This window comes from Dromiciops gliroides, chromosome 2 (genome assembly GCF_019393635.1).
Source record: "Dromiciops gliroides isolate mDroGli1 chromosome 2, mDroGli1.pri, whole genome shotgun sequence".
Classification (NCBI taxonomy): domain Eukaryota; kingdom Metazoa; phylum Chordata; class Mammalia; order Microbiotheria; family Microbiotheriidae; genus Dromiciops; species Dromiciops gliroides.
Genome location: NC_057862.1, coordinates 212,807,418 through 212,831,992, shown reverse-complemented (window position 1 = coordinate 212,831,992; position 24,575 = coordinate 212,807,418). Strand labels below are relative to the sequence as shown.

General features: G+C 38.8%; 1 protein-coding gene across 11 annotated transcripts in view; it reads right to left on the bottom strand.

Annotated features, from left to right (window-relative positions):
* The window catches only part of UNC79 (unc-79 homolog, NALCN channel complex subunit), a 323,533-nt gene that overhangs the window by 189,086 nt on the left and 109,872 nt on the right, over positions 1-24,575 (bottom strand). For all 11 annotated transcript variants that reach the window (XM_043986754.1, XM_043986757.1, XM_043986756.1 and 8 more), the window contains exons 12-14: positions 21,200-21,438; positions 19,999-20,170; positions 10,309-10,539 (exon numbers count right to left, since the gene is read on the bottom strand). In XM_043986754.1, coding sequence (XP_043842689.1) covers positions 10,309-10,539; positions 19,999-20,170; positions 21,200-21,438 — 642 coding nt within the window. The remainder of the gene's footprint in view (positions 1-10,308; positions 10,540-19,998; positions 20,171-21,199; positions 21,439-24,575) is intronic.

Genomic DNA, 24,575 nt, shown 5'->3' with positions numbered 1-24,575 from the left:
CTTGTCAGGCACAAATAGTCTACATGAACATTTGGAGTGGAGATATCTTTAAACTTGCATATCTCACATTTCCTTTGAACTACTACAATTTTGCTTTGCTCATAGAGCACAGCACCTTCTTTCATACAGGCACACCATGCTGGGTGGTGCTCTGCCAATGACTCCCATGTCTCACATTTGATTCCAAAGTTCTTCAGAAAAGCCTTGAGAGTGTCCTTGTATCAGTTCTTCTGACTTCCATATGAGCCATTGCCTTGTGTGAGTTTTCCAAAAAGTAGTCTTTTAGGCAAATGTATGTTTGGCATTTGAACAACGTGGCCAACACATTGGAGTTGTGCTCCCTGTAGGAGAGTTTGAAGGCTTGGCAGTTCAGCTTGAGAAAGGATCTCAGTGTCTGGTACCTTATTTTGCCAGATGATCTTCAGAATCTTCCTAAAACATTTCAAATGGAATGCAGCCATTCAGTTTCCTAACATGGAGCTGGCAGACTATCCAGATTTCACAGGCATACAACAATGAAGTCAGCACAATGGCTCTGGAGACCTTCAGTTTGGTAGGCAGCCTTATTCTTCTTTTCTCTCCCATTTTCCTTCAGAGCCTCCCAAACACCGAGCTAGCTCTGACAATAAATGTGTTAACTTCATAATCTATGTGTACATTTCTGGAAAGTATACGGCCAAGGTAAGTGAACTTATCTACAGTATTCAAAATTTCTCCATTTGCTGTAACTAATGGTTCCACATATGGATGGTGTGGTACTAGCTGGTAAAGAACCTCTGTTTTCTTGGTGTTAATTGTCAGGCCAAAATTAGCACAAGTAGCAAAAAATCGATTCATACATTGTTGCATCTAAGCCTCAGAGGATGCATTGAGTGCACAATCATCTGTTAACAAAAAGTCGTGCAACAACTCTCCCTCTACTTTAGTCTTGGCTTATAGCCATTTCAAGTTAAATATTTTACTGTCAGTGCAATAGCTGGCTTTGATGCCATTTTGTCCTCATTGAAGGTGTCTGACAACATTGATGAAAACATCATGCTAAAAGCATAGGAGCAAACACACAACCCTACTTCACTAAGAAAGCACAAGAGGATCGTCCATTATCCAGAACCCATGTAAGCATGCCAGCATGAAACTGACATATAATACTGATGAACTTCTTTGTCATGATCTTCCAGAAGCCATCACTAATAACAATATTAAAGGCCTTGGTCATATTGATGAACAGAATGTATGCAGACCTCTGTTCTGCTCCTGCCATTTCTCTTGGAATTGTTGGGCAGCCGAAACCATGTCAATTGTTCCTTGGTGGTTTCTGAAACTACCCTGGTCCTCAGGTAAATGACAGTCTTCCAGATGAAGGATCAGCCTATTAAGAAGGACTCTTGCAAGAATCTTGCCATCAATAACTAAGAGACAGATCCCTCTGTGATTGTCACAGGACAACCTATTTCCTTTTCCTTTAGAAAGATGAACAATAGAGGCATCCTTTAATTCCCAGGGAATAACCTCCTCTTTCCATATAACCCAGAAGATTTAATTTGGCTTTTGTATGAGCAGTGGATGCCCTGCCTGTAAATCTCAGCTAGAACAGACTCTTTACCACATGAGAGGGGCCTAATAGCATTCAAAATCTCTACTTCAGTTGGAAGTTTGGCTAGAGAGGGACTGACTTCAACCTGAGGTGTGTAAGGTCAATGGCTTCAGCATTTGGTTGATGATGATATGCTGAAAATGCTATGGAAGTATTCAGCCTATCTCTTCAAGATTATGTCCTTATCACTAAATCAAAGTAGCTTCATAAGCAGTGAGTAGTTGGTATGCTCCATAGGTCTTTGGCCCATAATAGCCTTCAGGGCATCATAAAAGTACTTTGGTTTATTACTATCAGTGTAAAACTGATTTTCATCTGCCTTCTTACAGAGCCCAAAAGCCTGTATTTCTCTAAGCTTCACCAGCACTTTACTTTTGATGGAGTTAAAGCCTTCTTAAAGATGAGATATCCTGCTAGTAAACCCTGTGAAGTTTTTATTTTTTATTCAGCATCTTCTAAATTTCCCCATCATTTTCATCAAACCAATCTTGATGTTTGCAAGTGTTCTGGCCCAGATGAGTAAATGTGGTTCTATACACCAAATCTCTGAAAGCTGCCCACTCCTTTTCTGCTCCACTGTTGCCAACTATGTGTTGGCTCAGCTTTCCCTCCAAATTAGCAAAAAACTGTTCACACAAGGAGAAGCGCTCTAATCTGTTTACATTAAGTCTTCTGATAATAATCTTGCCCTCAGGCTGCCACTTTTGTTGAATATGAATGCTTAGCTTGCAAAAGATAAGTCTATGATCAGTCCAGCACTCTGTGCCATACATCACCTTCATCACTCTCAAACTCTGTCTCTTCTGCTTACAATGATATAGTCTATCAAATACCAATGTTTGCTGTGAGGGTACATCCACAAAGTTTTACTGCATTTAGGTAAATGGAAGATAGTGTTGGTGATGAGAAGATCATGAAACGCACAAGCCTTCAGTAGTAAGTGACCACTGCTATTGCCATTTCTGTCTCTTAGTCTGTCCTTCTTCTGGCATTAAAGTTACCCAGAATTATAAGCTTGGGCTCTTTTAGATGTTGATGATGAGGGTCTTCAGGTGTTCATAAAATTTTTTTTACCTCATCAGAGTTTGTCATGGTGGGAACATACACTCTGATGAGGGTAGCATGGCACTTTCCTTTAAGTGGCGATCGCATTGTCATAAGCCTATCATTCACTCCTTTTTGATTGTGAAACCTATGCCAGCTTCATGGCACTTCCCACCACTCCTGCCACCCAAGAAAAACATGAATCCAGCTCCAACTTCAGTAAAGTGGCCTTCATTTGCCAGCTTTGTTTCAATAAGGGCTACTATTTGGATATGATACCTGCTGAGTTCTCTCAGAACAAGATTTGCATCTTTTTCAGGTCTACTGGATTTCATGTTGACCATAAGCATTCATACATTCTGTACCAATGGTGAGTGGAATCATCTTCACAAGAGTTTTGGTAGGACGCCTGCCTGCCACAGTAAACAGCCATGGGTAAGGTTAGATGAAGTAGATAATTTTTAGGGCACCTTTTCTAGCCCCTTCCTCACACCAGGAGATGAGTAATTCAGTCCTTCAAAAAGGCTGCTCAGACACCTAGGGAGCTGCCAAAACCCACTATTGCTTCAGCTTGGACCACCTATGTGTAGGGCTGTGACTACAGCTCCGAGTATATCTTCACCTGCTGCTTCATTGCTTGCCTGTGACCATAGGATGTTGAGGTAGGTTAAAAATGGTAAAATGACTTAGGTGATGTCTTTTGACTTGTGCATAAATTGGATTTAAGTGAGGCAGAGTTGCATGAAGTCATCAACCTCACTCTATCTTCCAGAGTCATCAAAGTCCAATGACAAGACAAAAGTTATGACAGGCAATGACTCAGGATGCTATCTTTGATGTCTGACCAAGCTTTAAGCACTCCACTGTACCTGCTTCTACTGCCTTCATGGACTATTGGAACAAATCATTCCTATCCACCTATTCCAGCAAGAAAATCTTCACATTCTTGGGGCAAACACCCTCCTAACGCATTGACAGGTTTAAGGGTCCTCAGTTTTCCTCAATCTGGTTCAATCTGTCTAACAAATCAATTTACCAGGGTTTGGCCACTGTTCATGCTACAGCTTCTTGGAGCCACAGATACAAGTTCAGTGGCAGGTGGACACCCAAGATGGAAAGCAGCCCTGAAAAGAGCTGGGCAGCCCTCACATCAGAGGTATTATGGTATTAGTCTTCCCTGAACACCTGTACATGTCTCCTCGGGGTTTACATTTCTACTAGAGTAAGTGTAAAAGTCAGAAAGTGAATCTAGATCCATTGCTTTTAAAACTACACCATGCTGTTTCTTCTCTATTCTAATATAAAACATGGACAATGTTCCCCTTTCCGAATCTCAGTTTCTGTATATGGTAAGTCAGGAGATTGGACCAAATTACCATTACATTCCCTTTAATAATTTCTGAGCCTACTTTCTAATTCAATCAATCAATAAACATTTATTAAGCACCTACTATGTGACAGGCACTGTGCTAAACACTGGAATTCTCACATGAATACATAATCCCCAAATATTTTCTACATACCAGAAGGAACATACTATTATATTTTAAAACCTATCATCACATAAACATTCACTTATAAACCCTATATGAGAAATTTTATCAGTGGTGTAGCTGACTATAGATTTTAGATACAATATTGAAGTTTTCTCCACTTGGAACATGCGATGAAACAGAGTTGGTGCTTTCTATATGTTCTCCCATAAAATTGGCAGGGCTATCAATTGAAAAATGAGTAAGTAAACTATGGTCTGTGAATATAATGGCATATTTCTATAAAAGGAATATGAAGAATTCAGAGAAGGTGATGTAGAATGAAGTAAGCAGAAACATAAGAACAATATACACAATGACTGCAAAGCAAATGAAAAGAAAAAAAAGACATTGAACACTGTGTAATTATAATGAGCAAGCTTATCCCAGAAGAAGAGATGAAAAAAATACATCTCCTTTCCTTTGCACAGGTAGGAGACTATGGGTATTGAACACTGCATATACTGTCAGGCTTAATTGATGTGTTTGTTAGTTTTGCTGAACTGCTTTTCTTCTTTTCCATTTATTCTTTGTGATAAGGGATGGCTTAGAAGGTAGGGGAGAAATGAAGGTAATATAAAAACAAAAGATAACAATAAAGTTGGTATGGGTTTTTTACAAAATTTTTAAATGCAGGATTTTTTCCTAGCACTATTTTAAGTTTGGTTCAGTTCCTAAGTATAAAAAATGGTCCATATAAATAGTGTACTTTTTAGCTAAAGACTAGATACTACTTGGAAAAACAAAAAAGAACAACTGGCAAACTGTTGAATCGAGGTTCAGTTTATTCTTCTGTTGTTCGCTTAAGGAAGGTTCTATGCTTTCATTATAAGCATCAGCACATGAAAGTACTGGCTGATCCTCAGTACTTGATATGAATTAAAAGATTAAAAGGAAATATAAAATATTTAGAATTTACTTCTAGGGCTTTGAGGAAGGCTTACTATTTTAATTTAAAATGAAAAAATAGTCTTTACACTGGAAGTAAATTGAATTAATTGGCTATTTTAACATTGTTTAGATATTGTGGCTAAATACTGAATGTTGGATGTTTATTGCCTATGGCAGGAAGAAAAAATGGTGAATTTGGTGAATTTGATTCATCTTTTTCTCTAAAAACTCAGCTTCAAAATGATTACTTGGTATCAGATGGACTAAATGCCTGGATTTTCAGTGAACTGATGGAAATTTGGGGCATCTTGCAGACATGGTCACAGACCAGCAAAGCTAACGATAATGATAATAGTGTTTTCACACATTCCCTTGAGAACTTGGGATGAAATTATAGCCTAGGTTCTTTTTTGGCCATGTACCCACCTCCTGCTTATCTTTCTGAGACAGGACACACCAATCCTTCACCAGGGAAGCTTTCCAAAAGGAACAATAAATAAAAAGCATATGAGCATGGTTCATTTTTAAGAAAGAATGCCAAATACTGGGAGATTTCCATTATATTAAATTTCAGCTTTTATGTAGATAGCATTTAAGAATGAAACTAGAATGACAATGAGAAGACAAAAAATAGAAATATCTGTAAAGATTTATAGAGCAAGCACTATTTTCCATCAGTGATAATGGAACCACTAATATCATAGTCCCCATTGCATGAGTAGATAGAGATATCACTAAGGAGAAAAAAAAAGATGAGAAGTGCAGCTAAACAAAACTAAAGTACACACAGAGGAGGTCCACATAAAAAGTAACATCAATTTGCAGGCTTTGGGCAACTTAACCTCAAGATTTATGAAATAAGGAAAGATATCAAAAATTTGGGTAAAAAAATCTTAGACCTTATTATTGCCCCCCAAAAAATTAACAAAGAGACTATAAATAACTAATAAACCTACATGTCCACTTTCTCATCTCTACAAAATTTATGAGAATAGCCTACAAACACATCATGGGATCCCTATAAAAGGGATAGGGGTCAGCAATGGTTCTTCAGATATGACAAGGAACAGATATGACAAAGGAACAGGCAAATGTCTGCAAACATTTTATAACAATTTAGTTTTACAACTGACTGAAAAGTACATACCATTGCTGCTTTTTGACTACAAAACAGTATTAAATTCTGAGGAGCAAAATACCATTTTAAAGGCTGTTCTTATCTTTTGCTTTCATGAAAAAGCTAGATAGGCCAGTAATACATAAGGCAGCAGGCCTCTATTATGGAACATTTTAATTCATACAAAGGAAAACCAAAAACTTGAAAAGAGACACCAAGAAACAAAGGCATAAGTGAATAAGAGCAAGAGAGGCGGATTTCATGGCAAAAGATGCCCCCAAAATCTCAGTTACCAGAAAGAAAAAGACATAATTAGAAATCAGTCACTAGGAGCTATTGTTGTCGCTTGCGTACTATGGTCTTTAGGCTAAGACTTGTAAAAGGGATAGAGGTCAGCAATGGTTCTTCAGAGGGTTAGCGCTCATCTTTTAAACAAGTTCCATCAAACAGACCAGTTAAGAATTATAGGAAAAAGGTAAGTTTTCTTTCAGATCTGATTAGTTGGTTTCCTCTCTCTGATGTCACAGGAATGAAGAAACTAGAATTTGGCTAATGAAGCCCTGAATATATAAGAATGAGTCATAGAATTTTCCAGAATGGGATTTGGAGGTTTCTAGAAAAGGAAAGGATGGAAGTGTTAGCAAAAAATGAGGGCAGGTTAAGCCTGCTTTATGAAAGTTTAGAGAAGCTATCTTCATCATCATCATCACAAAGACTCTCCTCCAAAATGTCTCTCCCGTGCACATTTTTAATTGTACAAGATTCTTTGGAAAATACAATGGAGACAATTTTGTTTAATCCCTAAAACTAGGAGATATATGCTTGTCAAAGGTGTTTGCCACTTACATGGAATATATACAGCACAGTCAAAATAAAAGAGGGATTCTCTACAGATGGTGAATCAATCTTAGTTTAGTGATTTTCCCAAGTTTTCTAGGTTGATTTGTCCAAGCCAAGTGAAGTGAAAATCTTCCAAAATATGCACAGGATCTTTGGGCCATGAAAGTCTCTAAATCAAATGTTATGTTAGTTAATGCACTGAGTCTCAAAAACTAAATAGAAACCTACCCTTTCTGCTTCATACAGATTGTCTGTGTTTTATCTTTAAAGTGTTTCCTTTTAGGCTGTTTTCCAACCTACAAACTGCCTCAAATACTTGTAGACAAAGATAAAATTATAAATATTTAAAAGTTCAATGGATCTGTGATCTCAAAGGCATAAGTATTTATTGGGAGCTGACTGAAATGAAGAGTAGGAGAGGAGAGATTCTTGTCATATGTGCTAAAATGTACTCAGTCATATGGGGGATCATAGGTTATAAATTTTGAGCTATCAGGATCAGAGATCTAGAGCTTGAACGGCCCTTGAGGGTCATCTAATCCAATGCTCTCATTTTGCAGGGGAGGAAACTGAGCCCATGAGAGGTTAATTGACCTGTCCAGTCACTATGGTAAGAAATGATTGCTATGGCAAGGATAAAAGAGATTGCATGAACTGAACCAGAAATCTGAAAATGTAGAGCAGATTGTGAGCATAAGAAATGCACCCTTTGACCGACAGAACCAGGGCAGAGGTCATCAGAAAGTAGGCATTATGGTGGTGATGACAGTCAAAAGTGCTAACAGGTTAAAGGAACATTTATATTAAATAATAATGAAAAGCTATTTAAGACAGGAGATAAAAAAATCTCAAAATACTAGATTAACTGAATTTAACAAGATAAAATAATTGAATAATTGACTACAAGTTTAATATGAGTTAACATTTTGATACAACAACCAAAAGAAGCAAATGCAAACTTTGGCTGCATTGGGAGAGGCAGCACATTCAGGAAGGGGGAGGTAGTAGTTTCACTGTGCTCTGCCCTATTTGGAGTAATGTGTTCTGTGCTGGGTGCCATATTTTAAGGACTTCAAGAAACTGGAGGGAGTCCAGAGCAGGCTAGTGAAGAGTCTAGAAAACATAACATATGCAGATCAGCTGAAAGAAATGGGTATATTTATCCTAAAGAAAATTTAGGGGAAAATATGTGAATTATCTTTAAGTTGTTAAAAAGTTTTCACATGGGAGAGGAATGTGACTTGTTCAGCTTGGCCTGAAAGTGTAGATCCAGGAGTAGGCAGTTCCCCTGTACTCAGTAGTTCTGTCCCATCCTAGCCCACACCTAGATGATATGAGGTCCCTTTCACCTCTAAAATTTTATTAATCTCTTCAGTTCTGGGAACCAGATTTTCAAAGGATCATGGACAAGTACATCCAAAAGGAGGGTGAGCAGGATGTTAAGGGGCTAAAATCACATCATATAATGAATAAATGATTGAAGAATTGATGATGTTTACTCTAGAGAAGACAAGACCTATGGGAAGACATGATTATAGTTTTCAAGTATTCATAGGGTTCTCATGTGGCTTAGCCCCAAAGAACAGAACTACAGTCACTTGGTGGAAATTAGGAGAAGGGAGATTCTGAAAGAATATTCTAATCAAACTGTTGAACAAAAGAATGGCTTAATCCATGATACAGTAAATTCCCAATCACAGGAGGTCTTCAAAAGGATACTGAACAACAAAAGGGACAGAGATGAAATAGAGCACTGATACCTCAGTTTGACTCAATAACTTCTCTTTCTTTTTTTTTTTTTGCTGGGCAATTGGGGTTAAGTAACTTGCCCAGGGTCATACAGCTAGTAAGTGTCAAGTGTCTGAGGCCGAATTGGAACTCAGGTCCTCCTGAATCCAGGGCCGGTGCTTTATACACTGCACCATCTAGCTGCCCCCTAAACAGTCTCTTTTTTTTTTTTTTTTAGTGAGGCAATTGGGGTTAAGTGACTTGCCCAGGGTCACACAGCTAATAAGTGTTAAGTGTCTGAGGCCGGATTTGAACTCAGGTACTCCTGACTCCAGGGCCGGTGCTCTATCCACTGCGCCATCTAGCTGTCCCTTTATTTTTTTTTTGACTCAATAACTTCTAACTTATTACTTTAAGATTATTTGATTTCTAGAAAAAATCACTAATCTTTATTTCATGTATTTTAGCCAAATTCTGCTCCTGATAGTTGTCATCTCTTTAGTTTGGTCATAAATAGTACTATATAAAAAACTGTGAGCCTTCCTGAAGACCTATGTCCCTAAAGATGTACAAAATGGGTATCTATCTTTTTATGGCAAAGAGCTACTCTGCTCTTCATTTGAAAGCTTACAATTTATAAGGTGAAAAGGAAGACTCACAGAGAAATTCTACCAGCAAGCTTCATGGAAGGAGGCATAACATTAGTCTCTAACCAGACCTTCTCCTTTCATCTATGGGAATTGGTAATGCCAGCATTTCAGATCCTTGCAGTTGCAGAGAGGAAGATAAGTTGGCAGTGTGTGGCTTTGAATTTCTTGAAATTCACATGCATTCCCAAACCAACATTTCAAATCCCCATTGGGTACATGGATCTTGATCAGTTGATCCACTGAGATCAACCTGTTGGACACCCCTCTATTTTGAAGAACACATATCTCATCTCAGGGACATACCTACCCATATGTCCCTGGCTCAAGAGCATCTAGAAAAAGCTTGAGTTTGGGCCCTATGGATTGAGGAATGTTTCTGTATTTATGAGAACTAACCAATAATTGGGAAAAGACACCATCCCTGAGTAGCTTCAGTAGTTTTATGAATTCTCTTATACTCTCCCCTTCTCTCTCTCACAAAAACATGTTTTGAAGTAGAATCAGTATACACCACTGCAAATGTCATTTCCAAACTCGTGGATAAAACAGCTAGGCAGTCAGAAAGACCTGAGTTCAAATTCTACTTCCAACATTTACTCCCTGAGTGTCATGAGAAAGTCACTTAACTACTCTGAGTCTCAGGTTCTTATTTGTAAAACTGGGTTAAAAAATACATATAGTATCAACCTCACAAAACTAATGTGAAGCTCAGATGAAATACTACACCAAAAAGTGCTTTGCAAACCTTAAGCACTATATAAATAGCAGTTGTCATTATTATTATCCCCTGGCATAAAATAATCAAAGAGAGGTCCATCTTTGAATCAATAAAAACACTAATGTTTTTGGTTTTGTTTTTTTAACCACAGTCTCTTTTCACACCCAGTGCAAGTTATGGGTCTCTCTTCTTACCCTGGCAAATTCCATCGGTTTGGGAAGCAGGCACATGACCATGACATCAAAGCGAACATCACACACGGTCTTCAACCACTTGGTGACAAACTGAGGTTTCAGCTTTTCCACTAAGCTTCCGACTTCATCATCCATCATGTAAGCTGTGGAGTGGAACCACTGAAAGACCATGCTAACCAGCCTGGCTAAGCTTTCAGTGGGTGTGTTCTCACTAGGGGTACAAAGACTCACCTGCAAAACATCAAACATGAACCCAAAGTCAGATACAATCGATTCACACGTACTTACTATTACATTTATATTCGGGGGGGGGGGGAGAAACAGATGGACTCATAATAATAATAATTCACATTTATATAGTGCTTTAAGGTTTACAAAGTACTTTTCTAAGTTTGATTTGTCATTTTAAAATTTTATTCTGTATTCTACAGACTGTCAGAGTCCCAACCAAAGATCCTTTACTAACTCCCACCTTCATCCCAATGACCTTGAGAATGGTCCCACTCCTTCCAACCCTGATAGAGGCCCTCACACACAAGCTCTTCCCAAAGACTTCCCACATCCCATCCAGACTTTGGGGGAAGCTAGGTCACTGTAAAGTAGGGGTTCTTAAACTTTTGTGTTATAAACTCCTTTGGCAATCTAGTGAAGACCATGGACCTCTTCTCAAAATATTTTAAATGCATAAAATAAAATACATAGGATTATAAATCAACTATTGTAATATAGTTATCAAAATATTTTCTTATCTAAGTTCATGGATACTTTGAAATTTCTCCATGGACCCCTTGGGGATCTGTGGACTCCAGGTTAAGAACCCCTGCTTTAAAGCCTGGTCAGATTGTCCCCCTCCATAACAGGGCTTTTCCTGAAAGTTCTAAACTATTCATCAAAAAAGAGCCCTTGACAGAATAGCACAGTCCTTGGCATAGAGTAATCACTTTAACTCCTGTGGACTAACTAACCTTTCTAAAAATGACCCCAGTCATTTTTTCTGAGACTTACTACATTGGTGGGTAGTTATCTTCCTTCAAGGCATTTGTGTACATTCTCCAGATCCAGTCTATCAGGCTACACTTGTATGGATAGTCCTGGACGACTTCCAACAATACAATACACCAAGCTGCAGAAGTCTACCTTCAACTTCACAGAAATCAAATTCTTGGGACATATGCCATATTGGTTTGAATATGACACTATCTCTAATTATGACTTGTATAAAACCTTAATGCAGCCTATAATCACTGTGATATTTCATTGTATATTCACATTTTTTCCTTTTAATTATATTTAGGGAAGGGAGTAGAGGGTGGGACAGGAATGGGGGATGGGAAAAGCAGACAGACTATATCTATACCAACAAGATTTTCTCTCTTTGAGGCATCCAAAGGATATTCCCACAAGGTCAATGCTATTCTCGGCTAGCAAACATCCTAAAGGTCTAAGGATAGCCAGTGATTCCTAGAGCTATTGTCACTGATTGGTTCACACTATACTTTTCCACTCTGGCTGCACCACTAATGAACCGTCTTCAGAAGAACCACAGTTTTCAATAGTCACCTAAGGTCCATTAGGTCTTTGAAAGTCTGAAACAATGCTCTTCCTTTCACTCCCAACTCAGTCCTACTAAGCCCTGAAGTGACATTTCACAGAAGAGGTGGATGCTTCAAAAAATCATGATGGCGGGGGCAGCTAGGTGGTAGGGCAGCTAGGTGGCGCAGTGGATAGAGCACTGGCCCTGGATTCAGGAGGACTTGAGTTCAAATCCGACCTCAGACACTTGACACTTACTAGCTGTGTGACCCTGGGCAAGTCACTTAACCCTCATTGCCCCACCCAAAAAAAAAATCATGATGGCAGTATTTGCCTCACCCAGCCCAGGAACATCTCAGTTCCAGACCTGAGCATACCATACCTCCCACAAGCTCACCTACCCCAAAGCACAGATCATTAAATATCATCATTTTAAACCTGACAGTATTATCCATGGAAGTGAAGGTTTCCACTACAGAATCTATACCAATGAAATTGCAAGCATCTCCAAATAGCTAGATAGCTCAACCAGTACCAGTGTTATATGTAGGATAGGCTGGTTTCCCTTTAAGGAAGTATGGAGATTACAATCTACTCTTGAGATCATCACTGGTTTGTATTTCTTGCTGTCTGAGGCATAAAAGGCCCAGCCTATGGGGAATGAGTGTCAAAGATTTTAGGGGAATTGTCATTGCTCTGTAAGAACAGCTTTCTGACTTAACATAGCCAATTGACATAGAGAATATGGAAACAAAGACGAGTAGACAATTTATCTAAGTAGGTGTTTTTTAACCTTAGGAATTATACCATTTTTTATCTTTAGTAACCAGTACAGTTGTATCTATTGCATTTCATAGTCTCTGAGGGCCTCACTGAATTCTAACTCCATGCCTGAATCACTGAATTGGCTTTATTTTGACACATCTCAGAATCAGATTCTCTTATCACTTTTCACTCGGTTTTACGTCAAGATAAAATACAATCACTGAATTTTGAGTCACAGCACCTGATCCAAACCCTATTATTTACTACCTACATGACTTTGGGCAAGTAAGTCATTTCATCTCTTGGAACCTAAATTTCCTCATCTACAAAATCAGGGAGTTAGTCTACATGATCCTATGTTCCTCAGGTCTTGGTACCATTGAATCAATGCTTTCTTGTGCAAGCCTGAAGACTTCACCCTGGATTAAAGTGGTTACATAAAATAAGAGCTCATTTATTTTTCAGTTTTTCAGTTTGCAAAGTACAGCTCTGTTATATAGGTTAAATAAGTATGATTATCCTGTTCTAAATTAAGAGACTGACTCAAAGAGATGAAATGACTTGCCCAAGGCCACACTGCCAGTAATGAAGAAGCATTAACTCCAACTGATTCCTGACTTCAAATCCAGTACTTGTTCCACTTCACTGGTTCAATTCAATTCAATAAGAGTCTAGTAAGTAACGGAGTGCCTGATACTGACAATGAATTGTGCAGTCATTAGAGACACCAAGATAAAAAATGGCAATATCTCTGCCCTCGAGGACTTTACATTCACCATCCATTGGGTTGTTGTTACTGAAACTTATACATGACTTAAATCCAGCTAGATCTTATGACTATCATCCAGGAACAAAAGCAATATGAACTACATATACAGGGAAACTTTTTTTTTCAGAAGTTGTGTTGCAAAGGGATATTCTATAGCTCTGTTACAATTGGCGTCTATAGCCACCTATGCACACCTATCTCTACACAAGAATTCTTAACCTAAGGTCCATGAACTTATGTTCTTTTAAAAAATATTTTGATATTTGATCGTTTTAATATTTTAATATGATTGTCTTCCTTTGTTTTATGCATTATAAACATTATTTGGAGAAGGGATCCACAGGCTTTATCAGACTGCCAAAAGGGACCATAACACAAAAAAAGTTAAATCCCTTGTTCTACAGCCTAGTCATAATCACTCACCCAGACAGTGTAGGTTATGATGCCTTGACTCTAACCCTTTGACTGTAATTAGGAGCTTGTGTTTTATTACTTGAGATCTCTGGCAATTCCAAGTGTGGGAAGATATTAATATTTATATCCACTTGGTTTTTCCAGTTTTGCATGTTAGGCAGAACTCCTCTGAGTGATTCTGAATCTCACTGAGGAAACTCTGTGCTGTTCTATGGCTTCAAGTGATTAGAATGTCATCCACAATCAGTAGCATCTTGAGGAATCTTACCATTTCTAGAGAATCCCTCTCCCATTTGAATTTGGCAATGCATAGCCTTACTAGCCATGGCAAAATCTTTGGTGAGTATGTGTCCTTGCTTATATATTATTTAATCATAAAAATTAAATACTTTATTACTACCATTAAAGGAGATTCAAGAAAACATCAACAACATCCACACACTTTGCCATCTCAAAGTTTTATGAGGATAACTTAAACAAGTATTGTGAGTATCCTTGATAAATACATATGTGGGGAAATGGTAGGCTTCCAAAGACATCATTGTATAGCAAACCATTCTAAAAGTCACACAACTGACTGAAATGTCCATAGAATGCAAGTTGCCACTGTTCTTAATTGTTTATTAGTCTATAAAAGCACTTGATTTAGTAGAAAGGCCTGATTTAAAGACCCTCCCCTAGCAAGATATCTCCCATAAATACAATAAAATCACAACAGATTCATTGAAAGACAACAGGAAAAAAAAACTTTGATCAGTGAACCTGTGTTTAGTAATAGCAAGTAAGGCATAAGATAGGAACACATAAGTTACAATGATAATTTTGCTTCTTTCAAGTTTACAGTGGTTCCAATTCATGGCTATATTATGTCATGAGGATTATTGATATTTCCATACTTCCAAACTTTGATGGATTTGTGGTCCCAAAAATGTGGATATTCTGTCCAATAGTGCATAACATAACCCATCCAAGCATTTTTATCCTATATGACTTTTGACCATGTTTCCCTATAAATCCTCCAAAGGAGGTCCAACTAAACTGTTAGGGATCTATCTCTCAGTCCTCTGATATGGCACAGACTTTAATGAAGCTTTTGCTACATGCTTAACCCATCTCTTTTTTCTGTCATACATACCTCTGATTATATAATTTATACACCCTTCCCTTATGAAGTTCTTAATTGTTAACATGCTATAGCCTATTCATGTACTCTGTTTCTCCATAGCCCTCTGGGTCTTAGGAGACCATGGCATTCCATGTTTCATAGACACAACAATACTAGAACACAGTTGCTGTTACAAAAAGGCTTTTGCTTCAGGATGAAGTTTGAGGTAATTTTTTTAAAACAGTGCAAATTCCTATTGCAAATTCCAAAATGCCATTCAGCTCACTTGCCCCCTCATCAGTTCTAGTCATTACTCATTGTCCATTTACTGTCTTTGTCCAAAATATGTATCAAATTGGACTAGCTCTATGGGCTATGAACACCTTCAAATATGCAATAGGCATTTTTCACCCACTTTTTTTCTTTTATGAAGAGCTGTGCTAAGCTCTCAAACTTAGGAAACAATGTTTGATGCAATCAGTACAAAGGTCTTAAAGAGACATTGTCGTGCAGTGAAAAAGGGCACTGCAGCAAGGATCTCCTTTCAAATCTCAGTGTGCCACTACTAGGGTGACTTTGAGCAAATCACTTGACCTTTCTAGGCCACAGTTTCCTCATCTTTAAATAAGGTGGTTAGATCAGATGGCCTCTTTGGAAAGCATGCCTCTCTCTATATCACAACTCAATTGATATTCCTAATTATGGGGTCATCAAGCAAAGTTTGCTCTGCTGTTCTATATTTCAAGGATTCTTTAATGTTTTTAACATATAGGGCAGCTATGTGGTGCAGTGGATAAAGCATCGGCCCTGGATTCAGGAAGACCTGAGTTCAAATGTAACCTCAGACACTTGACACTTACTAGCTGTGTGACCCTGGGCAAGTCACTTAACCCTCAATGCCCCAGAAAGAAAAAAAATGAAAAAATATAGAGAGGGCATATATTCTTGGAGAAGTCTTTAAATCACACTTTGCTCGACCAAATCAAATGCATAATTTAAAGTCTACAAACAATAAACAGAATGTACTCTTGTATTCTCTGTTCCTTTCAGTAAATTGAGTAACTATAAAGATGTGGCATTCAGTAGAATATTATTTATGAAAGCTTTCCTGTTCCCATCTCATACCTTCATCAAGGGCTCTTTCTTATAAGAGTTTTGTAGAGGAAATTAAGTAGGTCTATAGGTGTTAATTACTGATATTTTGTTCTTTTTCATACTATTAAGACTTGAAAGAAGCAGTGTGATATACTGGATAGAAAGATGCCTTCAGTCAGGAAGACCTGGGTTCAAGTCCCACCTATGATATACACTGGCTATGGTACTCTTAAAATGTCACAACCTCTCAGGCAACAATCTAAGAGGGTAAATTGCAGAGCAGGGAAAGGAAGTTTCCTCATGAGAAGTTTCCTATACCAATTAAAATACAGGCCCATTAAAAACCACACACACACCTGTGATTCCCAATGCCTCCTTCCCCCTCCCAAGAGTTTGGTATCTTCCTCTCTCTTTACTAAGAACTGACATCTGTGTCCCAAAACTGTTGCCTACCTCAGAGACAACATCTATATATAATAGCTTGTATTTTACAAATATTATTTCATTTGACCCCCACAACAACCCTTGGAGGTGGGTGTTATCATTAGCCCTAATTTACAAACAAGGAAATCGAGGCAGACAGAGGGTAAGTAACTTGCTCAAAGTCACAGAGCTAGTAGGTGTCAAAGGCTGGATTTGAACTCTTCTTCCTGACTCTAGGAACAGGATACTATCCACTGAGATACTCAGCTATTCCCCAACTTGCTCCTTTTCCCATTTTGGGGAGTTGTGATATTGAGCCCAAAAGTGGTATCTCCATAATAGAGAAAAGGTCTATTATAGAAATCTTTATAGATTTTTTCCATTTTATCTGTTCTTCTAGTTTATAATTCTGTGAAGTTTTTTCCCTGTTTCTCACTGTTTTATGAGGTGATGTTGCTCATAATCTCACACCAGCCCCCTTTGTAAGATTTTACAAACAAGTTTATGTTCTAAACCAGTGTTTCTATTAGCTAACATTAGTTCATTCACGCAATTTCTTTAACTTTTTTTTTATTTTGGCAACTGATTTATATTGATAAAATTTCCTTAACAAATGGTGATCTTCCATGTTGATGTTTGTTTATTTACCCATTACCTTTTTTTTTTTGGTGTCAACAGCTTGGTAAAATAGGTCAGGTAGGAGTTACTCTACCTGGAGACTCTCTCTTCCAACTCTGAAATTGGGTGATTACAATTTGATCTTTATTTTTATCTATGCTCAAACAAGGTTGCTGTAAGGATTAAATGAGATAATGTATGTAAAAAGTTTTGTAAACTTTAAAGCACTGTAAAAATGCAAGGGCTATTATGAATGGTAATAATTAAAAATAAGATGGTAATCTGGGGGCAGCTAGGTGGTGCAGTGGATAAAGCACCAGCCCTGGATTCAGGAGGACCTGAGTTCAAATCTGGCCTCAGACACTTGACACTTACTAGCTGTGTGACCCTGGGCAAGTCACTTAACCCCCATTGCCCTGCAAAAACAAAAAATAAGATGGTAATCTGGAGATTAGTCTCATATTGGTGACCAACCATTTTCTAACTTGTTAAATCAGTTTCATTTTAAGTGATGATATTCAGTGCTTACCATGATATATAGGCATGAGGTTTCAGTTTATATTATCAGCATTTGGCCAGTCTTTCTTTCTCATAAACCATGTTTTTCAACATATTTTTGACTGTTATCCCATATCTACCCTGTCATCTGCCATTGCATTGAAGTTACCTACATTAACAAACATGTTGATTTCATTTGAAAGGTCTTATTGAGCTCTTCATAGAATTTTTATATCTTCTCATCCTTTGCAACCAACATTGGCACATAAAGTTCAATATTATTCAGGGTAGTCTTTTTGCAAATGTTTAACATGTCTAATGCAATATGAGATAATTGAGTATCCCATGAAATTATTCTTGCCTTTAGATGTACAATAAAACCAACTCTGCCAATTCCTTAACTGCTCCTCCAAGAAGAACCTAGTATCCCTCCTTCCATTTAGCTGCTACTTCTTTTTGTCTTCTGGTTTCATTTATAAAGAAAATGTCACAATTGATATGCATAAGTTTCTCCACAGATTATCCACTCATTGGTCATTGGAAAGGGATCTCACATATAAAGTACCAACAACTAAGTTCATGTTTATAGATGGTCTAAAAACTATCTTACCCTTCCCCCTCTTCTAGCTAGCCCTTTGTTTATACTGGGTTCAAGTCCATTTGGACCCCATTTCTTTTTCCACAGGAAAATATTACCCCCAACCCTAATGAACATTTTAATTACATCAGTATTTGCTGCTGTCCCCATACAAGAGATACAACAGAATCATTTTTTTAATTCCAATTTGGTAAATAATTTTAAAGGAATATGAATGATGTGAAAACACTACCAAATAGAAAAAATCAAGTGATTGTGAAGATTGTGAAGATCAAAGGATCATTGACAACTATGCCATATCCACAAAAGGATACCATTTCATATAAATCTTGTATATTTGGGTGGCTCTTTACTTAATGGTTCTTAGTAGTTAGCCTTCCTCTTTGGGCCCCTGTATTACTCCACTCCTACTTCCATGAAAAAAAGAAGGGTAGTGTTTCACTATCATGAAAGAGGTTAGGCCCCTTGGTTCCTGTTTCCACTTGGGTAAGAGATGTCCATAGCCCCTTTTTCATTCCTGATCATTACAAATAAGAGAAGCATTTAGGCTAAGACAATGAAATAATCAATCAGGCTTGGTTATTTAAAATATAGCTGTATATACACTAATGTAAGGGGGATGTTTATAACACCAGGAATTCTGGGGATCAAAGCTATCCTCAGTCTACCCCCCCGCCCCGCCCCGCCCCGGCAAACCAAGGCTCTGTTTAGAGGCCCTATCTAAAGAATCCTGGACTGAGGTAGCAATAATAGTCCAAATATTTCTGTCACTTTAAGTTTTACAAAGTATTTTTCTCACAACACCCTGTGAAGTAGCAAATATTGTATATATGTGTGTTAAGTTGTTTTTCAGTCATGTCCAACTCTTCATCTCCTTATTTGGGGTTTTCTTGGCAAAGATGCTGGAGTGGTTTGCCATTTCCTTCTCCAGCCCATTTTACAGATGAGGAACTGAAGAAAACAGGGTTAAATGACTTGCCCAGGGTCACACAGCTACTGTCTGAGGCCATTGATTTGAATTCAGGAAGATGAGTCTCCCTGACTCCAGGCCTGGTGCTCTATCCACCATGCCAACTACCTGCCCAGCAAATATTATTATCTCCATTTAACAGACAAGGAAATGGTTATTCACGTAGTTGACGTGAGTTCCCCCTCTAAGTGCCTGAGCAGGGAATTGAGCCCAGGCCTCCTCATACAGTATTTCATTTTTCCTCCTATCATGTTACTAAACAATAAAACTTGGGCTTGCCATGACCATTCAGACTGTGTCTGAATTCTTTCTCCACGCCATGAGAGCTTATCATCACTGGGGCTTTGAAACCTGAAGATCACAAACATCTCGGCAGAAACGGTGACTTTAGTTCCCAGGGACCATTCGGGCTGTTCATAACTTTCGTGGCTAAATTAACCACACTGCTGTCTGATTATTCATTATTAACAAGGCCCAGTGGGATGATTCAATTCTCCTGGAATCTCTACATTGGGCCATATGTAGAAATAAGCATCGAAATAACCACAAATCTATCAAACGTTCCCTAGGGCCTGAACTATCAAGAATATTTGCATGTAGATGAGGGTCAGGTCCTGTGCCATTGCCTGCATTGTACTCAAACCAGAGGTAAAACATCATATCCTAGCAATGTCAATATTTGGTTGTATGCCAAGAGGTACATTACAACCATCATACAGAATCTTATGCTTATTGTTTCCGCTCCCTTTAACTACATTACCCAGCCAACATGGAAAAAACAGAAATGTACAAGAATGAAATTCCTCATCTGTGGAATCTCAGAATGAGAAATACAGTGGAAGATAGTTGTTGTTTTTTTAAAGTACAAACACAGAAATAAAGATAGAGATATATGTCCTTACTAAGAACCATATTCCAAATTGGCTGAGCAGTCGTTGGTCATGTTTATCATCATCTTTGTTATCAAAGTCAGTGTTATCCAAAGAGTGGTGGGAAGAGGAAAGCCCCATTTGTCTTCGGCGATTTAGTTCATATTCCCTCTGCTCGGCATGAAATTCGGCTTCCTTCAGCAAGCTGTTAAAAAAAATAGAGGAAGTTTCATATCAAACAGTCTAGAAACAAATGGTAGATAATGAATAATACAGGGATAGCCCAAAAAATGTACTGGTTTAAACCTATCAGTCTGGTAGAATGGAAAGAGCAATGGATTTAGTCAGGATATGAGTACAAATCCTGGCTCTGCCAATGCCTGTGGAATCTTGGACAAATCACTTAATATCCCAAAAAGATGCTAGTTTCCTTATTTATAAAAAGATGAGGATTTAACTAAATAGTATGTCATCCCTTCTAGCTCTGTATCTATGAACCTGTGATCCTGTGGTTTTCTTGACTTCAGTGTGCTCATTTGTAATATGAAGAGAATGGACTTGATCACTTATAGGACCCCTTCCTCTGGTACAGCAGAGCATGAATTCTCTCTACAGGATCCTAAACAAGTGGTCATTTAGCCTCACCTTTAACACTTTCAGTGGTAGGGAATTATTTCATTTGTGTTATAAAACACTTCTATTTTATAAACTGAAAACTAAGCCACAGAGAAGTAACTCCCCTCGAAACACATGGGACAGCCATGTCTGATGAAGGCTAAACAAAAACCCAGTTCTGTTTACTGGTTCTTTTCACAGAATTTCAAAGCCTCCTTCTCCTGTATTTAAGTTTAAGAATATTGTAAATACACATAAGACTACTGGGGGAGGCAAGAGGCTATTTTCAAAAAACAAGCTAATTGAAAGTTGGAATATGGAACATACACCCCCAAAAGGTATGAAAGAGGAACAATAAATTTTCTGACACATTGCAATGGGAAAAAAATGAATAGAAGTATTTACATTTATTTTTAAAGGGCTTTTTATTTTCACTTCTAAGAAAATATTACACTCAAAAGACTCAAAACAGAGATGCATCACATCAGATACGACCACTGTAAAAAGTTTGTGCTTTAGTATCTACACATACTTATTTGTAGATAGGAGGTCAGCAACTCTGCAGTTTGTCACATTACCCAAAAGTGAAGGTCAGCAACTCTGTAGTTTGTCACATTACCTAATCACAGCCTCCACTGTGCACACAAGTTCCTCAGCTCCACATTCCCGTGTGTTGATGGGTGGAGGTGATGTCTGATAAAGGTGGGTTTCCGCTGTGGCTCCTGTTGACCCAACTTCATTGCTATGGTGGTTTGAATGGCACCTTTTACAGTATCTGACAGGCCTGTTTCCATGGCGACCACAGCACCCTGCTGAGAAGCAGGTTACCACAGCTCTCCTCACATGAGAACTGCAGTTCTGAAAATAAAGAAATGTTAAAAATTAAATAACCAATGTAAATTCAGTTAAAAATTGGAACAAATGGGAACTTAATGGGCCAGGCATATGTACCAGGATTCTTGAAAGTGGAAATTAACATTTGAAAGCAAGGCTCTCTGTAACTAGTTAGGTTTTAGTAATGACGAAATGATCCAGAATGTTTTCTATTGGCCTAATAGAATCAAAGTCAAAAACAGAAATGTTTTAAAACTCTAAATATCTGGAAGGAAGGAAGGAAGGAAGGAAGGAAGGAAGGAAGGAAGGAAGAAAGAAAGAAAGAAAGAAAGAAAGAAAGAAAGAAAGAAAGAAAGAAAGAAAGAAAGAAAGAAAGAAAGAAAGAAAGAAAGAAAGAAAGAAAGACCTCGATATATCAACTGTGCTTCAAAGCCCTCTCTAAGCTTATCTCGATAATCTTATATTAGAAAGAGGCATGGGGACAGCTAGGTGGCGCAGTGGATAGAGCACCAGCCCTGGATTCAGGAGTACCTAAGTTCAAATCTGGCCTCAGACACTTAACATTTACTAGCTGTGTGACCCTGGGCAAGTCACTTAACCCCAATTGCCTCAGTAAAAAAAAAAAAAAAGCAGAAAAGAAAAGAAGAGGCATGAATATAACTTCCCCAAAACCCACACTTTTTCTGAATTTCCCTATTTTTATTGAGGACTCCACCATTTCTCCAGCCACCAGGTTTGAAACTTGAGTATTATTCCCTGACTACTTATTATAATTTATCTAAATAGCCAAACCTTATTATTTCTATATCTACTAGATCTTTGGCATAAGTTCCTTCCTCTCACACTCACACAATCACCAGTCTAGCACAAACTGTGTTCACCTCTAGCATAGGAATTTCTGCAATAGCTTCTTAATTGGCCTCCCTGCCTCCACTTTCCCCACAGTTGCCAAAGTGATTTTCCTAAAGCCCAGGGCTGGCCATGTCAGTAGCTCCCTATTTATTTCCTCTAGAGTCAAAAATAAAAACCTTTGTTTGGAAGTTAAAGCCTTTCACAAGTGGCCTCAACCTACGTTTCCAGTCCTTTGTGAATTCTATGGTGGAGTCAAACTGGGCTTATTACTCTTCCTTATACACGGCATTCCATAGCTGTGCCTTTGCACTAGCTAGCTGTCCCCCAAACCTGGAATGCTGTCTTCTCACCGTTCCTGCTCCTCCCCAGCGGCTAGTGCCCTCCTTGCAGAATCACTTTCTATCAGTTTTGTATTAATACATTTACATATGCTTATCTTTTGAGGACAGGACCGTTCGCCTTTGTCTTTGCACCGTCAGTGCCTGGCATAAAGTAATAATGAAAACCTATTGATTAGTTTCATCAGTATTGGGGTTTTACCGACACCCCGATAGAGATCCTAACTCTTCCATATTCCATGAGTTTTGAGGAACAAAACAAAACAAAACATTTATCCCCTGGTGGGCAGCCTTCTGGTGACAAACGTCTCCATTTCTAGCCAGCTCGGCCCAGGTGGTAAACACAAGTCCCAGGGTGGACTTCTACCTGAAGCCTTTCTGATGCGACAGCCCAGAGTCACCTCCAAAGCCCGAGCTCAGCACTGGAGAGCTTGGGGGTCAAATTTCCATCACGTGCTTTGCCTCGGGGTGATTGGTCACGGGGAGCCTATCCTTGGGGGTGTATCTACTGAGGGGGGTGGGTGCCTGTAAACCGCTCCCCGCTCCCCGCTCCCCCCTCCCCCCTCCCCCAGCGCGTACGTGTGCAATGGTGGCCCTGCTCTGCCCTGCAAAGCCTTCGAACATGAGGGCCCTGGGACCCTCTCCTGCCCCTCGGGGTGGGGCAGGCCCTCAAAAGACTCCCAGAGGCGCCCCCCCCCGACTCCCGCCAAGGGCCACCATAATGCAAGGAGCACACATAGAGGGACAAGAACTAGACTCCATACCAGAGGTCGCCGGCAATCCCTGCCTGTGATTGGCCAGCACAGGTCCAACGTCCGGCCTTCGTGACACCGGCCCTCATGAGGCAAAGGTGCAGTACTGAGCATGCTCCAAGGTTGGGCTTCCCATTGGCCAGTTTCTCCCACTTATAGTCAAAAAACTATATCTCTGTGTGTGTATGTATACACATGCATTTATATATACACATATATTTATTTATGTTTATGTTGCTGTATTTTATATTTACATAAATTCCAAAATTCAACTTGTGTTGACTATGTTCAGATAGGTGCATATGTGTATTGCCCTCCCCCCTTTTTTAATCAGTCGAGTGATTTTATTGCATAGAGAAAAATTGATAAAGAAACTACCTCCTTCCACCTTCTTTTGGAGGTCAACACCTGATGTGCAAATGACAGACAGTCTTAATTGCCCAGAGAGTTTAAGTGAGATGTCCAGGGGCTGCTCTTTCTGACTGAGGTCATCTCTCTATCCGCTTAGACTGCCTCTCATACGTGTTAACATGTATCCATTCAAGTAAGTTTTTGTTCATTGTAAATACTATCATATCCTACCAAACTAGAAAGGGTTTTTTTTGTAAGATCCAGGACTGTATGACTGTCCTCCAAAGCTTAGCCCAGGTCCTGGAGATTCAGCCAGAATAATGGATTTTTTGCCCTAACCTCTTGAGAAAGAGCACCATGGCACTACAGTCTGCCTCATTGCAGGTTGTATGTCCTCCCTTTTGAAAACAACCAGAAAAATCTTTTTGTTCAACTTCAAAATGGGAGATTTTCATTCCACCCTTATCGTTACACAGCATCCAAGGACACTTCCAAGAGGTTTTTTTGCACTATGGGTGGCCTTAACTGACTGGCTGCTACAAGCAAGCTATTTCCATTCTCATCAGTTCTCTGTGGGGCGCCCTAAATAACGTGGCAATAAGAACCACGGGAACAATCCAAAGGCAATATAGCAAAATAGGGATAAGAAGGCTCCTCCAAAGGAGAACTGGTTACAAACCTCAAGTAGAAGAGAAGTAATACATTCCAGAGATAGAGGGTGTGAAAATAGGGTATTGACTAAGAAAGATTCCACAGTTTCAAGAAATATTGTTAGGTCTGACCTTAATAGTAGGTGTGGAAATCACTTCCCTCCTGGTAGTGACTTTGAGGGTCTCTCCATTTACATCCTCATGACCCTCCCCACCAG